Source organism: Perna viridis, chromosome 8 (assembly GCF_037379345.1).
Source record: "Perna viridis isolate PV_CMFRI_1.1 ecotype Kerala chromosome 8, ASM3737934v1, whole genome shotgun sequence".
NCBI classification, from domain to species: domain Eukaryota; kingdom Metazoa; phylum Mollusca; class Bivalvia; order Mytilida; family Mytilidae; genus Perna; species Perna viridis.
In genome coordinates, this window is record NC_142452.1 from 44710088 (window position 1) to 44727466 (window position 17379).

Consider the following 17379-nt stretch of genomic DNA (forward strand, 5'->3'; position numbering starts at 1 on the left):
ATCTATGTGAAATTGTATCCAGAAACCTTGAAAGGAGGATCCAGGCTATTTTTTAAGCCCATATCTGCACGAAATTAAAAAAAAATTCCAACTAAAGGAAAGGTTTTGACCCCCCCCCTACCTAATCCCCTTTGATCCACCACTGTGAAACATATAAAATTGCAAGAAAATTGAAGAAAATTGCTGATAATGATAAAAAGAGGAGTAACTCAGTTTCAACATGGCATGGATTTTTTGGGAGGGTCTTGGTTTTAATTCTAGATTTTGCCTATATGTAGAGGTTTCTTTGATTAATCCCAGAGAGTACTAACTTGTATTTTGTTTTGTTTTAGAAATTTTGTTGTACTGAATTTTAGCACTTTTTTAATACAGTCTGTCAATTCTGATAGAGAATACATGAGTGAGAAATCAATGTATGTGTTAGATGTTTTTACCTTTAGTCTTTATTTCAATGAAATATTCAGGTTTTTTTTTAGGCTACTAAACATTTTATCTTTATACCCCTCACAAACAGAAGTCCAGAGAGGGGGTATATTGGAATCTTCTAGACTGGCTGTCTGTTTTTCCGTAAGAGCAAATCTTCCTACGCTGCTGAAGTAATTTCAATGAAATTTTATTTGAATGTTGGGCATCATATGTAGATGTGTATAAAGGATGAAGGAATATAGTTACTGTCACATCAAGCTGAAAAGTATGAAATGGTCAAAAGTTTTAAGTCACTAATATTGTGAGCAAATTCTTGCACTTGTAATTTCAATACTTGATATTTGCATATGATTTGCATAAATGTATAGTTATATGCCACATAATGCTGCAGATCTTCGCTGTGTTTACCACCATAGCGTCACAGTTCTAGCTTCATACATCGATCAAAATGTACCTCTTAAGTATCATACACCTGTGTTCTACGTGTGTTTCTTGCTTGTATGAGAACAAGAAGTTTACGTGAATTGATCGGTTAGCATTGAATGTTACCAAATTTCCGATTCAGGCACAGGGGCTCGTTCCAAGACTGTAGGTTAGCACGGCCCTGATATCTGTGAACATTCATTGCCAGTTGTTTAATCTGGTACCCTTGTCAATATAATAAGCGACCCACAGATCACTACAATAATTTTTTTTTTTTAAATATCATACATATGTCTATGTGTAGTTGTTATTTTTTGCTTATACATGTATGAGAGGATGAAGTTTACATTAAAAGATGAATTAATAGGTTACCATTGAATTCATGTAATATTACCCAGTTTCCGATTAAAACACAGGTGCTTGTTACATTTGACTATATATAGGTCATATATATTAGCAGGACCTTGATATATATACCTATCGCCAGTTATTTTAATCTGGTTTCAGAAAATTGAAAACATTTGGGTCATCACGTTTATGAAAGAGTAGACAGTTATATCTCGGGAACCAAAATTCTAGCAGAAGTCAGCCAATTTTACAGCATATTGCATTCGTGCCATTTTGGATGTTGAATGTACCGGTAAGCCGAAATCAATGACAGAGAATATTTGATGATTAGCGACTTTGAAGACTTCAGTCTTTGATTAATTTTTATTATCACAATTATCAGAACCAGGTGACTTATATTTTTCAGGGACCTTTGGTGAAATGGTTGAAGGTAAACTTTGGTGAATGTTTTACCGCATGGGTACATGTTAAAGCACTTCGTGTCTTTGTAGAATCTGTATTAAGGTGAGATTTTTGTCTTACATGTACAACATACCGAAATTAAGGTGTGATTTTTATACAACTGCAAAAAAATTGGCATTGATATTATGTTAAGGCCCAGTGGGTGTTGTCATTGTTGTCTGGGGAATTGTTTCGTTACAATAACTTCAGTTGTGGTTTACCAGTTGTTATGAAATGCTGATATGATTTTACTAACCACAAAAGGAAGGTTCCTTTTTAAATTGGAGTTTGCAGCCCCTACCGTTTTAGAAAGTGGGTCAAGAAAGAATTAAAGTAAGGGGATTTATTAAGACCCATGTAGAATGCTTGGTTTTTTTTTCTGATTTTGATTTTTCTATTTTATTTATTGTGTTCCTTTATTTAATTCTAATGAACAAAACAATCAGCAGATTTTATGTGTTTTGGATCGTTTTCAAGTTATAGGGGATCAAAGATGGGCAACGCCCATTTTACTTTTTTAGCTCACCTGGATATAGGCCTTGTGAGCTATTGCCATCACTTGGTGTCCATAGTCTTCTGTTGTCATTATAGACAATTTTCAAAACTCTTCTCCTCTTTTGACAATACTTGACCAATTGGAACCAAACTCAGAACAAAACCTGTTAAGCCACTTTGGAGTTATTGTTCATTTTCAACGTTTTTTGCTATTGAAAATGTTATTTTTTTCAAAACTCTTCTCCTATTCTGACACTACTTGAAAATTTGGAACCAAATCCAGTATGAATGTTCCTTGTGGTGTCCTGCATAGAACTGATGTGGGAAGTTTTGATCTGTCAAAAAACATGGCTGCTGTTACTAAAAATAGAACATAGGGGTCAGACAGTAGTTTTTTGTTTATATCTTTAAAACGGTTAGGTTTAGGCAAATTCTGACAAGGGAAAAGTGTTCAGTAGAACAAACCTTTTGAGGTCAAATTTTCATTTTAATCCGTTAAGCCATGTTGGAGTTATTGCCCATTTTCAATGTTTTTTGCTACTTAAAATGTTATTTCTTTCAAAAATCTTCTCCTCTGGCACTACTTGACCAATTGGAAACAAACTTGGTATGAATGATCCTTGGGTAATCCTGCATAGAACTATTTTGTGGATTTTTGATCCATCGAAAAACATGGTAATTACTAAAAATAGAACATAGGAGTCAGAAAGTTGTTTTTATATGCCCGTCTTAGACGGGACGTTTTATGGTATACCGTTGTCCGTCCATCCGTTGTCAACACTTCGGACAATAACTCAAGAACACTTTCACTAACTTCTATGAAACTTTAGTGAATTGTTCATAGCTATTGATGTAAGCTCCCGTTCGATTTTTATAAATTTCAGATATATTGTTTCCGTGTTTTGAATTTTTATACTTATAGGGCTCAGTATTTCTAGTTGATCATATAAATTCATTATAAGCATAAGGACAAGTTAAAAGGACAATGGGCGTATCATGCGCTTAAAGCACAGCTCTTTATTTGCATATATATCCAAAACTGTTAGATTTAGTGGAAGCCAAATTCTAACTTTGGTAAAAGTGTTCAGCATGATGAGATCTATCTGAGGTCATATTTTCATTTTAATCTGTGAAGCCATGTTGGAATTATTGCCCTTTTTGATGTTTTTTTGCTATTTTAAACAGAGTAACATTTTGAACTATTGTGAGGAAGTGATGTTAGTGAAGCCCAGGAGAGGGCTGATAAAATGTTATCTGCCCTCCAGAAATATTATTGCCCTGGGGGCAGAAAACATACAGAAAATAATGCTTTCATTACATACCCAAAATTATATTTAAAGAAAATATATGGTAAAGATTGAATATGTTATAATCTGTTTTATTTTTCTCTACCACTTCTTTGGTTTTTTATTAGGTATGGTTTGCCAGTCAATTTTCAGGCCATGTTATTACTACCACACAAGAAATCTGTGAGAAAATTAAGAGAGGTTTTAAATGATTTATACAGTCATCTAGATAATAGTGCTATGTCAGGAGATATGGTAAGAAGTGTGTCTAGTAGGAAGTACACATCATTGTAATGTGATTTTGTGTGAGGTGAAGCATTCAGATGTGTACAAATAAAATATCAAACTTAATAGCGAGCGCCGGAAAGCGATGTGAGCTTAATGGTTATTACATATATTGTCTAAATTTCCCTTAAGTCATGTCCCGGAAGTAACAAAAAATAGCTGTCCTTACGGAGAAAATTAATCGCTTCCTTAAACAAAACAAATAAAAGTACATAGGTTATGATTAGGATTAAATAAAAAATAAATTCATCTTTTCTGATAGTTTTCGAGTCTTTCTCTATTTTTTTTACTAATTAATAGAAGTGAGTATGATGTTTTTAAAGAGTTCAGGAAACATGTGGATGTACATACACATAATCTTCTCTGTTCAACTGTCGCTGTTGTCAAGAACCTAACCCGCCTTGGTAAAAAAAATAACTTTGATTATGTTATCCAAATCGAAGCATCACTTTTCTAAGATAGGAAAGACAATCATTTTCTTGTTAGGAATTTGCAGCTATCGTCTGAATTTTGTTTACGTCACATGATATGCTTATCTGAAGTCTTGCATGTTTACGCCAACTTATTGATTTGCATTCAAGCACATAATTATGCATAGACTTACTCTTCTGTTTGCCTCACCTCAAACTAAAAATCATGATTCCATCAATGTCTTGTTTCTTTATATGATATAAGTACTGTCTTTATTTTTTAACTATGGACCAAACTTTATGACAAATGTGATGACTTTTCATTCAGAATTGTCAACTTTCCTTTCATCTGTGGCAACATCCCTTCGGCTCCTGCGTATGGAGTGTTCATATCACAACTCATACGTTTTGCCAGAGCTTGCAGAAACTACGCAGACTTTTTTTATCGTGCTAGAACTCTTAACAAATAGGCTTCTGGAACAGGGTTATGTTGCTACAAGATTGAAGTCATCACTACAGAAGTTTTATGGTCATCATCATGAACTCGTGGATCATTATGGTGTATCCATCAGCACCATGAAAACAGATTTATTCAACGGGTCATAGTTTTCCTTTCCTCGTTTGTCTACCCATGACTTGACTTTTTATGAGCAAGTCGGAGGGTGTTTCTAGGAAAGCAGAGGACGCTTACCCTACCGGTGCACCTGGTCCATGCTCCTAGTTTTTAGTGGAGTCCGAGTTGCTCATTTACTTTTGTTGCTTTGTATGTATGGTTTTGGTTACTTAATATTCTTTGTTGTGTACGTCTGTTTTCCATGTCTGGTCTTTGTCCCTGGATTACATTCTTTTGATTACCGCTATAACCTTGGTTCCCTTGATTACTCTTTCATAAGATGTAAGTTTTGGCAACAAGGAAGACAGGTTTTTAGTTCAAAGTCACTGTTTTACTTTATGTACTATAAGGTTGGGCAACATATTGTTTTTGCCTTGTCAGTCCATCTGCCTGTCAGTTTGTCACTGATACTTCACAACAGAATTTCATAAAACAATAGATATCAGCTGACATTATGTGATACTAGGAAAGTGTAATCCTGAGAATTTTGTGAGAGTTTAACCCATTGAACTTAGAAATTTACCAAAATATATTATTGAAGCAGCTTGTCAGCGTAACTCTTCTGAAACTATTAAGCTTGTCAATGTTACCAGGAAATTTTGAACCTAATTTGTTAGGGTTATGCCCTTTGAACTTAAAAAATTATCAAGATAAACTACTGTAGCAGCTTGTTTTTGGTATGCAGCATTATTATGATTATTTACAGATTAAGAACCACTTTGGTTACAGTTGAATAATTTTTATGGAAGTTATGACTTAGAAAATTTCAGTGAATTTACAGTTTTCTTCACTTTTTTTGTAATGCTATCTCCAATTGATTTTATATTTTGTATGTAGTCCTTCTATGAGAAGTTACAGATTAAGATTAACTTTAGTTATGGTTGAATGATTTTTACGGAAGTTATGGTCCTTGGACTTAGAAAATTTCAGTGAATTTAGTTTTCCTCACTTTTTTTTTGTAATGCTTTCACCAATTGATTTTAATTTTGTATCTAGTCTTACTATGAGAAGTTACAGATTAAGTTCGACTTTGGTTACGGTTGATTGATTTTTATGGAAGTTATGGCCGTTAGACTTAGAAAATTTCAGTGAATTTAAAGTTTTCCTCTCTTTTTTTTTTATAGGGGACATTGGAATGCTGTTCTTTTATTTCTTATGTTTACTTGAGTTTTTTATTTTACAACAAAAACAAGCTTTGATGTTTTTTTGTCTTGATGGATTTCAGTGAAACTTGCACTGAAGAATCTCTTGTTTAAAGAAAAATTCTTAATGATTTATTAGTCAATATATCCAAGATGAAGGTTATACCTGTAATTGCATTTTTTTTTAGCTGGAGAGGCAAAAGTTTTAATTTACGTATGTGTTTTTATACCCCATTGACTGAGTCAGGATATATATATCGAGTGATCTGCATGCATTCCAGATTGTCTATCCATCACACTTTTAGGTTCTGGTTGATACTAAAAGAACTTAAGTTACTTCAACACTATATTGTGAACCATAACATACAGGGTAATTTTGTGTATTGCATTCACGGTTCAATAGCTAAAGCCATTTTTCTTTTTAAAAGTTATCTGAGATGAACTGATATTGATAATTTTTGTTTTAGGGAGGACAAATGGATATTCCAGGATTAATGATGGGCAATGTTGACTACTATCCTTATGTATTCTTTAAAGTAACAACAGATCTGATAGAGAAATAAGTTTGGACTGGGCTTTTTCTTCTTTATAAATTAGCTGGTTTCTATATCTTATAGTTGAGATGTATTGGAAGAGCAAATTCTTCTTTTGAATGACAGTTGAATGTTTTTGTTCGTGAAGCACAATAGAAACTCATTATGTATATTTATTTATGTTGTACGGGAAATACATATACTGTATACTATATGCAGAGTAAAACCTCTTCCATATAGTTGACAGAAGCTTTCAACAGTAAAAACTGAAGAAAAGAACTTTCACAAAATCACATTCAAATTAATTGAACACAAAATTAAAAGGAGTTGATTAAGAATAGATTTGTATAAAGTATAAGTAATGGTAAGAATTATGATTATCACTCAAAATTTATTTTTAATGAAGTGAACATATTTTTTTTGGAAACAGTGAAGACATAAGTGGAATATTCAAAAGCATATGTTGGATATTATGTTGTCAGTCTCTGAATATGGTTTCCATGGAGTGTATTTCTATGAATTTATTAAATAGGGAATTCTAGTTAAGATAATTACACTAATGATTACCTGTGTAGGGAAATCCTAGTTACAATATAAGATAGTCACACTAATGATTGCCTGGGTAGGAAAATCCTAGTTACAATGTAAGATATTTACAGTGATGATGCCTGATTGGTTCTAAATTAAATGTACATAACCAGACACCATGCTAGTCATTTATTGTCATATGGTAAACAGATATATGTGTAGAACTATACATACATTGTAGATGAAAGAAGTAAATGTTTTTAAAAACATAAACCCTGTTTTAATTTTATTACCAAATAATATTGCAGTTTTTAAATGTACCATAATGTCTACTTCAGACATAAGACTTGAGTATTAGGTACCATTTTTTGTAAGAATCTGGCTACATGTGGTGCATCAGTTTTCTTAATTTGGTCTATTTTGTCTCAGATATATTCAATATATCTAGAAAACAACCAAAAAGCTATTTAGATTTATCCTGAAGCATCTGCAACGTAGATACTTTTTTACTGCTTTTTGGGGGGAAAGTGCTGGAAAACTTTCCTGCCATTTTCCATTGTGCATTTCAACTAAATTTGACCTACTAGTATCATCAATATCTTTGATGGTTATTTCTGGGGGTTATGAGGTATAAATACTTGGAAAATGCTATATAATCTCTGTGTATTATTTCATAATATGCCACACCTTAAGTACATTTTGCATGATTATTAGACAAGTATAGAATTTTAATACAATCTACAAAAGCAGGATTTATTGTGAATTCAGGTTTAGTAGCTCAAACTTTTCAGAATTGGAATATACAAAAGTTATTGAACTTGGTTAAAAGAAATTTCAATTATTTTGATGGTTTTTTTAAATCTTATTTACATATTTTATTTTATATGAAGCTGTATATCAGTATTAATTATTTATCTGTGTTATATATTAAAAATGGTCCCAAAGTGAATCTTCGTCAATTTGAACACTAGTTGTAGCAGTACAGCACAGAAAGAGACATACTTTGACTGATGACAGACATTGTACACCACTCTTTAAGTGATAGCCAGTAACATTATTTCTTTAGGTTCACTAAAATCAAAATCTGGGACATTATTTGTCAAGATAATTTTAGTCAAGATATTAAGAATGCAATTATGTTCCTAAAACCTTTGCCTAATGCTTCATGATACAGTATTCTACATATATGCATTTTTCATTCCTTCACATAACATATTACTACAACCATACTTTGCCAACATAAGTGTAAACATCAATTTTTAGCTCACCTGGCCATTGGCCAAGTGAGCTATTGCCATCACTTGGCATCTGTCGTTGTCCATCATCGTCGTTAACAATTTTTCAAAACTCTTCTCCTCTGAAACTGCTGGACCAATAAGAACCAAACTTGGTATGAATGTTCCTTAGGATTATCCTGCATAGAGCTGAAGTGGGGATTTTTCGATTTATCAAAAAACATGGCCACTGTTATTAAAATAGAACATAGGGGTTTGACAGTAGATTTTAGCATATATTTGCAAAATCATTAGGTTTAGGTAATTCCGAGTAAAAGTGTCTAGCATGATGAGATCTCTATCTGCAGTCAAATTTTCGTTTTAATCCGTTAAGCCATGTTGGAGTTCGTGTCCTTTTTCAACGTTTTTTTCTTTTTTTTTTCTATTTTTAATGTAATTTCTTTCAAAAATCTCCTCTAACACTACTTGACCAAATAAAACCAAACCTGGTAAGAATGTTTCTTTTGGTATCCTGCATAGAACTGATGTGGAAATTTTTTATCTTTATCTTTCAAATAACAAGGCTGTCATTACTAAAAATATAAGATAGGGGTCAGACAGTAGTTTTTTGCACATTACCAGATGCTGGATACCAAATATCAAGAGGCTGCGATTAGCAGTTGCTACGACAATTTACGAAAATAATTCACCCGCATCGCGCACCAACCCGATATTCACTATGTGAAATTTGGTCAAAAATGCATGTATAAAACTACTGTGACGAGTACTTGCTGAGCGGAGTGCGATAAAAACTCCATATTTCAAAGATACTTTAAAAAATAAACAAAGTACACGGTAAACAGGAAGTTGCTTTTTTTTTTTTTTTTTTTTTTTTTCTTCCCACCCGGAAGGGTATCGGGCACGTAATTTTTCAGCGGAATTTTGAAATATACTGTTAGATTCCGGTTTTAAAATCGTTTCTTCTCCGTTCCGTTGCAATGGTAACAAGCTCCGCCTACTCTCTATTACGGTTCAAAATGTCAACAAAACAGGGTCTCTCGTGGAAAATTATCGAAAATTCAATAATAGATGTAATTTTTGTAGCAAATTTGGTATCAGCATACAGGAAAATGATTCCGGAATCGAACTAGGTAGGAGTGACATGCACAATTTCAACTTAAAAGTCGTTACAAGCGCTTGAAGGGCGATACTCCGCGGTACCGCTAAATCTCCAACTTTTTGTATGGCACATCGTTCTGACCCCAACCCGACATATCAATATCCAAATAAAAAAGAGGAGGGTTGCAGGGTCAGAGGAAATTCGGACTAACGCAGACCTACAGAAAGAATGTGTAAAAAGTAGTGAGTACTAAAATATAAAGTAAAATAAGTAAAAAAATAAAGTTCTCGGTAATCAGGAAGTCCTCGAATTTTTTCTGAAAGTAGACCCAAAACATATAATAGATGTGTTAAAATATCGAGCCTCTGTGTCATACCTTCATCAACGAAAACAAGCTACTTTTAAACTCATCTTAATAGGTGAAATACGTCGTTTTCCAGTCGTTCCGTCCCCAAGTCGTTCCGGCCCCAAGTCGATGCGGCCTCATTTTAAAAGTTGTTCCGTCCCCAAAATAAAAATATTTAATTTTACCAATTAGTCAATGAATTTAGATAAATTATTTGAGATTTTACCGAAGTGGCATATTTTTTTACAAAGATTAGTCAACAAATGTGTATTCATAATGTTTCCGTCAAGAACCATAGACATTGTTTTTGTAATGTTTTATCACATTATTCCATAATTAAGAGCATTAATAAAGTTGAAGAGAGTAATCAGATGTAGTGATTAATTAGTTACTTGTGCACTGCTAATTATAAATGATTTAATTAATAAATTGATGATTAAAGAATGTATCAAAAATTGATTGGCGGTAATAATTTTTGATGATTTAATTGATTGGCGGTAATAGTTTTTGATGATACATTTTGATTGGATTATGTCTTTGATGGTAAATTTCACTTGTTTTTACAATTAGTTTTTATAAAAACATATGCCCAAGCTGAGAAAAAAAAAAAACAATTCACATGTCAGGTCTATATAAATAACAACCGAATCTTAGTTCTTCATTATTTGAAAAAAAACGTTATTCATGATGTATCCTCGATGTTTATATTTTAAGTATACAAGTGCATAAAGTGAAACTTCCCAAACATAAAAAGATCAACGAAATGTCAAAATGTGTCAGGTGATAGGTTAATCAAGCCTTGGTCGGACCACATAAATGTCAAAAGTGCAGTGGGAAGATGACAAATTTTTATACCCAAATTTTAATTGTAGGTCAATGAATATGTCTTTTTTCAAAAAGTGCTGCGGGAAGTCTGAAAAATCTACAAGGAAGTTAAAAAATGGCTCGTAACTTCCACGAGATGAGATATATTGGCGATTCCTTGTATTTTAACGAATATTAAAACAAAACCCTACCGATAGATAACTTCCCGCAGCAGTTTTCTGGTAAAATGAAATATGCTCTGTCAAATGAAGTATAAATCAGGTAAATCGACATAGCGCATGCCACTGCCCTTTTGCATTTTATAAACCATGTAATTTTTCACACAGCGGCGACATTGAAACAAACGCACTGGCGACCTCAGCTACGTTGACATGTGACGGATACGTGTGAACAACCGATTTATAGTTGCGATAGCAGACTATGCTTTAAGTTTCTTATTTTTTGGAAAACAAAAAAAAATTCATTGACTATTGTAGTTATTTATTGCGAGAGCCGCGAAGCGGTGTGAGCCCTACTGTTATTAGTGTATTGTTTAAAAAAGGTTCCCCAATATACTAACGCAAAAAAAAGTCATGTCCCGAAATTAACAAAAAGTAATTGTCCTTCCAGAAAAAAAATAATCGCTTCCTTAAAAAAAATTAAAGTACATAGGTTAAGATTAGGATTAAGCAAAAATAAATTCATTATTTTCTGATTGTTTTCGAGTCTTTCTCTATTTTTCATTAATTAAAGGAGTGAATATCATGTTTTTTAAAGAGTTCGGTAAACACGTGGATGTACGTACGTGTATCTTCGCTGTTCAACTGTCGCTGTTGTCAAGAACCTAACCTGCCTAGGAAAAACATTTAACTTGGATCATGTTATCCAAATCGAAGCATCGCTTTTCTCAGATAGGAAAGACAATCATTTTCTTGTTTGGAATTTGCAGTTATCGTCTGAATTTTGTTTACGTCACATGATATGCGTAAAATATTACCACCATCCGTGGAGAACTGTAATTTTCCAGTATCTGTACAGATTGATCAGACGGGCCAAAATTGAAAAGGATGTTGCTAGAGATGTCCTTAAGGGATAAAATATGTAAAGTATTATGAAGTGCTATAAAATTATCGACCATTTTGAGAGCGAGGGAAAAGGGGGTTGAAGTTTTGGGCAAAAAAAATTCTCAAGTTTAAAGTTATTCATTTAACGAAAAAAACTTCCCCATTAATTAACAAGGCAGACTTTCAAATAGAATGGTTGAATTCGCTTGCTGCTTACATATAAACAAAAATATTGCATTTGCGAAGCAAACATTTTCTTCCGGATAGACCCCCCTTTTTGTACTGTCCTTTTTTATTTTTACGAGTCTTACACAGACGGTACATGTATGGTAAAGCTCGTGGTGCTCGCTGATTTAGACAATGCCTACTCCATATTAATATAACTTGCAATATTTCCTTACATTAGAAATTTGTTATGACTTGTCAATCTCCGAAATCTGCATAAATGAATACAGAAAGTTTTTAAGATAATTAAAGTATGTAGCTACTTAGTATTTGGTGTAAATGTGATATGTATGGCAAGCCAAAGTGGCAAAAATGAGCATTTCTAATATTAAAAAATGATTTTTTAATATTACAAATTCGTTTTCTAATATTACAAATTGGATTTCTTATATTACAAAACAGTTTTTAATATTAAAAATTCAATTGAAAACTATTTTTGAATATTACAAATTAATTTTCTAATATTAGAAAATGTATTTGTCGTATTCAATGACGATTTTTTAATATTAGAAAATCATTTTGTAATATTAAAAAATGTGACTGATTTTCTAATATTACAAATTCATTTTCTAATATTACAAATTCAATTTGTAATATTACAAAATGTACATTTTATATTATTACCTAATTATAAGGTTTTATCTTGTTTATTAAATATACACATATTTTTCTCTATTTTAAAAATTTATTCAGGACAGGGCGATCTATTGCACTGTCGATGTACTATTGCACGTTTTCTAATATTACAAATTGGATTTCTTATATTACAAAACAGTTTTTAATATTAAAAATTCAATTGAATTTTTAATATAAAAAACTATTTTTGAATATTACAAATTAATTTTCTAATATTAGAAAATGTATTTGTCGTATTCAATGACGATTTTTTAATATTAGAAAATCATTTTGTAATATTAAAAAATGTGACTGATTTTCTAATATTACAAATTCATTTTCTAATATTACAAATTCAATTTGTAATATTACAAAATGTACATTTTATATTATTACCTAATTATAAGGTTTTATCTTGTTTATTAAATATACACATATTTTTCTCTATTTTAAAAATTTATTCAGGACAGGGCGATCTATTGCACTGTCGATGTACTATTGCACGTTTTCTAATATTACAAATTGGATTTCTTATATTACAAAACAGTTTTTAATATTAAAAATTCAATTGAATTTTTAATATAAAAAACTATTTTTGAATATTACAAATTAATTTTCTAATATTAGAAAATGTATTTGTCGTATTCAATGACGATTTTTTAATATTAGAAAATCATTTTGTAATATTAAAAAATGTGACTGATTTTCTAATATTACAAATTCATTTTCTAATATTACAAATTCAATTTGTAATATTACAAAATGTACATTTTATATTATTACCTAATTATAAGGTTTTATCTTGTTTATTAAATATACACATATTTTTCTCTATTTTAAAAATTTATTCAGGACAGGGCGATCTATTGCACTGTCGATGTACTATTGCACGGTGCAATAGTCTCCTTGTGGAGTCTATTGCACTGACCCCATAATATGACCTTTATTTAAGCCTTTTGATTGGTTGAACTTTTTTTAAGCGCTTCATTGAATTGGAATTTACACACAAAAACTTGTGTATAAAAACGTAGATGTGACTCTCGTCTGCCAATTCGTAAACATGGAGCGGTCAATTTCCTATTCCTGGTCTCTTTGACATATTCCCCATTTCCATTCTTTATTATATCTCATAGACAAATTAAGTAATAAACCAGTTATTAAATGGGTTGGATGCAATAGACCGGAACATTTGTCCTTTGGTACTGAGAATGATCAAGTGGATGCAGTAGACCGGGACATTTGTCCTTTGGTACTGAGAATGATCAAGTGGATGCAATAGACCAGAATATTTTTCCTGAGGTACTGAGAATGATCAAGTGTTCTATTGCACGAGGCCATTTAATAACTGTATAATATTACCATCCTCCCAAGTCGGGGTTTTGAGTCCACCCTCGCTCCCTCATACGAGCGAGGATGGAGTCAAAACCATGACTTGGGAGGATGTAATATTACTAAATCAGGAATTTGTAATATTAGAAAATGAATTTTTGATATTAGAAAATGAATTTATAATACTAGAAAATGAATTTGTAATATTAGAAAATAAGTGTTTTCTAATATTAAAAAATGATTTTTTTTAATATTACAAATTCAGTTTTTAATATTACAAATCAGATTTCTAATAACACAAAACACTTTTTAATATTAAAAATTCAATTGAATTTCTAACATCAAAAAACGATTTTTTAATATAAGAAATTGATTTTCTAATATTAGAAAATGGATTTGTCTTATTCAGTTACGATTTTTAATATTAGAAAATTATTTTGTAATATTACAAAAATGGACTGATTTTCTAATATTACAAATTGATTTTCTAGTATTACAAATTAAATTTGTAATATTACAAAATGTGTGATGTTTTATATTACTAAATCAGGAATTTGTAATATTAGAAAATGAATTTTTAATATTACAAATTGAATTTCTAATATTAAAGAATCTTTTCTAATATTAAAAAATGATTTTGTAATATTAGAAATTCATTTTCTAATATTACAAAATATTGATTTTTGTCCACTTTGGCTTGCCATAGATATGTTTAAGACACTGCATGAGTGTACATGTACAATTTGAACTCTCTAAAGTATTTGTTTTATAAGGAACATGAGGTATCATCATAGATACTTAAAGTTGAAGAACAATTTGCCAAATAAGAAGAGACAACATTGTGGTGTTTTTGCTCCATACATAAATAAAATAGTTGAATGATAGCGACTTTGTCATAGCCCCCCCCCCTTCCCACACACGTACACAAATACACTTCACCATAGTAACGAATGAAGTATCATCATCCAAGGAATAAATGTATATAACAGTTACTTTAATGGTGTACATAATTAGCTTTATTCACCTTTATATATGTCTGTACATCACTACATGCATATTTGTTTAAATATGCTAGGGCTAATTGTTGATATATGTACATGTATATTCACGCAATTATTCAATGATTTTCTCTTATATAATATGGCTATGAACATACTTAAAGGTCTGTTTTATAGTTCATAGTTAACACATACATGTATATGATTAACAGGAAGGGTCATGCTTCTTCAGATTTTCTGAGTTTTCAACTTATGTGCAGATTAAGATTGCAAAAGAAAAGGTATGATCTGTTTTAATGAATGACCACAACTTGAACATGTACTGCAAACAAAATTCCCTGCAAAATAATTTTGATATGAATTATGTTCTTTTTTAAATTTTATTTTCAAAATAATTATGTATGCATACACAACATTATAGAAAGTTATGTTAATCATATTGATCAATGTATAATGTTGTGTTTCGGGGTCTTATAGGGGAATATGCTTTATTTTATTGTTTCCGTTTATCTCGACTTCATATTTTCTTTTCTGTTGGGGAACTCGCTTACGCAGGTGTTACTTTGCGAAGGACAGGGACTCGGCGGGAGGGACCTTAAACAAACCAAGTTCAATTTATAGTTCACATCTTTACTCTTGTCACCAGCTAAGTGACAAGAGTCCCTTTCGTCGAACTTAAATAGTGAATAACTGCGAAATCGTAGCTCTTGATCTTTTTTTTTTTGATTTTGCGATCTAGACGTTAAAAAAATAAAAAAAAAAAAAAAAAATAGAGCTACGTTTCGCAGCTAAATAGTGAACTGGTCAGGTGCCTTAAGCCAAAGTGTACATTGTCCGACATATTGAATATCCGTATTAAAACTTTCCAACAAGTATTTTATTTCCGAAAAAAGTTTAAGTATAAATAAGAATAATACTTTTTGCCCTTAAGAATTATGTAACATTGTTTTGATTTAGCAATACTTATTCTATATACCCTAAGGTTACATCTCCCATGAGTATTCTGATCTTAATTATCGCTTTTATGATTATCACTTTTTTCCAATAAACAATATGAATCTTATTAATACATAAAACTGACATTTGTCATTGAAAGAAATCAAATCAAAAATATTACCGAATATGTAAATTAAAAGTAAAACATTATTTCTTAACTTTGATATTCTAATTTAATAAATGCTAGAAATCTTTCAATTCAATTAATTGGTAATTTATACCCAAATTCCAACCTTACAAGAAAAGGCTCTTCGGTATTTTAAGGTTTTTACGAAGTCATAGTGTAATAGGGGTTTGAGAGAACAGGGAAGGAAGCCTCGATGTTTCGGTAAATAATCTATCATATGATATAATTTAAGTGTGTCTTATATGTTAGAACGCTCAGGAACAAAATTGGGCTAATTAGTGGTTCACGATTCTTAATGTCAAAAATTCACGAGCAAGCAGTTAGACTAGACTTAATAATCGATCTGTTCACGTTCACAGTGTGACCGGAAATGTGTATTTGTACATGTACTATTATCTTCAATGAAAACGTAGCAAAACTTTCCTCAAACACAGTTTGAAATGTAAAAAAGTTCATTTTCTCTTAAATGTTCTGTAAAAAGTTCTGGGTGTTTGTAATGGTTTAAGTGAATGTTTTCTACCATTAGTTGTAAGTTTCTTCATTAATGCAGATCTCCATTATTCTTTGATTTGTGTGCAACTCTACTGATTTTTCAGTTCATTCTTTTTATATAGTTGATATATACAATGTCATATAAATGTATGGACATTTCTATATATATTGAGAGCTAATGATGTTGGTTTAGTTCCATTTAAGATTCAATTGATTTAATTCGGTGATGTTAGTTAACCCGGCTAATTAAAGTATAAACATTATTCTAAATCATATTCATATCAAATGGTTTATCTGACAGAATGTGTAGGTGGTGAATAGCAGTTTATTATACACCCTTTCATCTCTTATTAGTATTAACTGTGTGCTAATTCTACCATCGACATGGTTCACTGACAGACTTTCACGATTTGAAGATATCTTCAAGTTTACAAATCATTCCAGTGGTGGATCTAAAGGGGAATGCATTATTATAAGGCCTACAAAAGTCTTTGAGATAAAAGTTGTCAGGCGACTACTAGTAAGATCCGGCCCTGTATTCACAGCACATTTTTCCTGTACATACATTTAAGTTTTATAGGGGTATTTGATGACATTTGTCTGCCTTTTAGGCTGACCTGGCCTTAAACGTCAGTGTATTACAATTATTCTAGTTGTTACTGTAGAAACGCCTTGAGGGTAATTGAATTTAGCTATTTGTTCTAGGAGCATCATTATTTTAGAGCAAGAATATAACACATGTACATTGATCGAACCCGATACCGTTTATACTACCCGTCGACATTGGCAAAATTAAGTACAATTTACCCCAGGGTTTGGTATCTCTGTGTAGCTTACAATGTGAACTGGTCATCATCCATCTGCTAGTGAATGAAAATTAGATATTAATGATATAAATTTAAAAGAAAACATAATTTAGCACACATGCTACACATTGTAACGGGTTGATTTCGCACAGGCTACACATTGAACCAACTAGATCAGTGAATGATTTGTGAGTAATGTGGAGGTCTTGTCTGCCACTAACAGGTTTATTTATAACAGGATCCAGATACATTGAAAAGGAGTGGTTCCAGTTTGTGTTCCTCGGAAAAAGGGCAGTGCTAGGATATTATAAGC

At 31.5% G+C, this 17379-nt stretch overlaps 1 protein-coding gene across 2 annotated transcripts in view; it reads left to right on the top strand.

Annotated features, from left to right (window-relative positions):
• LOC148610674 (V-type proton ATPase subunit C 1-A-like) overlaps positions 1–7879 on the top strand; it is a 34215-nt gene extending 26336 nt beyond the window's left edge. Inside the window, exons 11-14 of one of the 2 annotated variants that reach the window (XM_088595929.1) lie at positions 1604–1701; positions 2772–2808; positions 3548–3674; positions 6337–7879. In XM_088595929.1, the coding sequence (XP_088452055.1) occupies positions 1604–1701; positions 2772–2808; positions 3548–3631 (219 nt within the window). In that variant the 3' untranslated portion in view covers positions 3632–3674; positions 6337–7879. The remainder of the gene's footprint in view (positions 1–1603; positions 1702–2771; positions 2809–3547; positions 3675–6336) is intronic. The other variant, XM_088595928.1, reaches the window with a different exon arrangement.
• The last annotated feature ends 9500 nt before the right edge of the window (positions 7880–17379 follow it).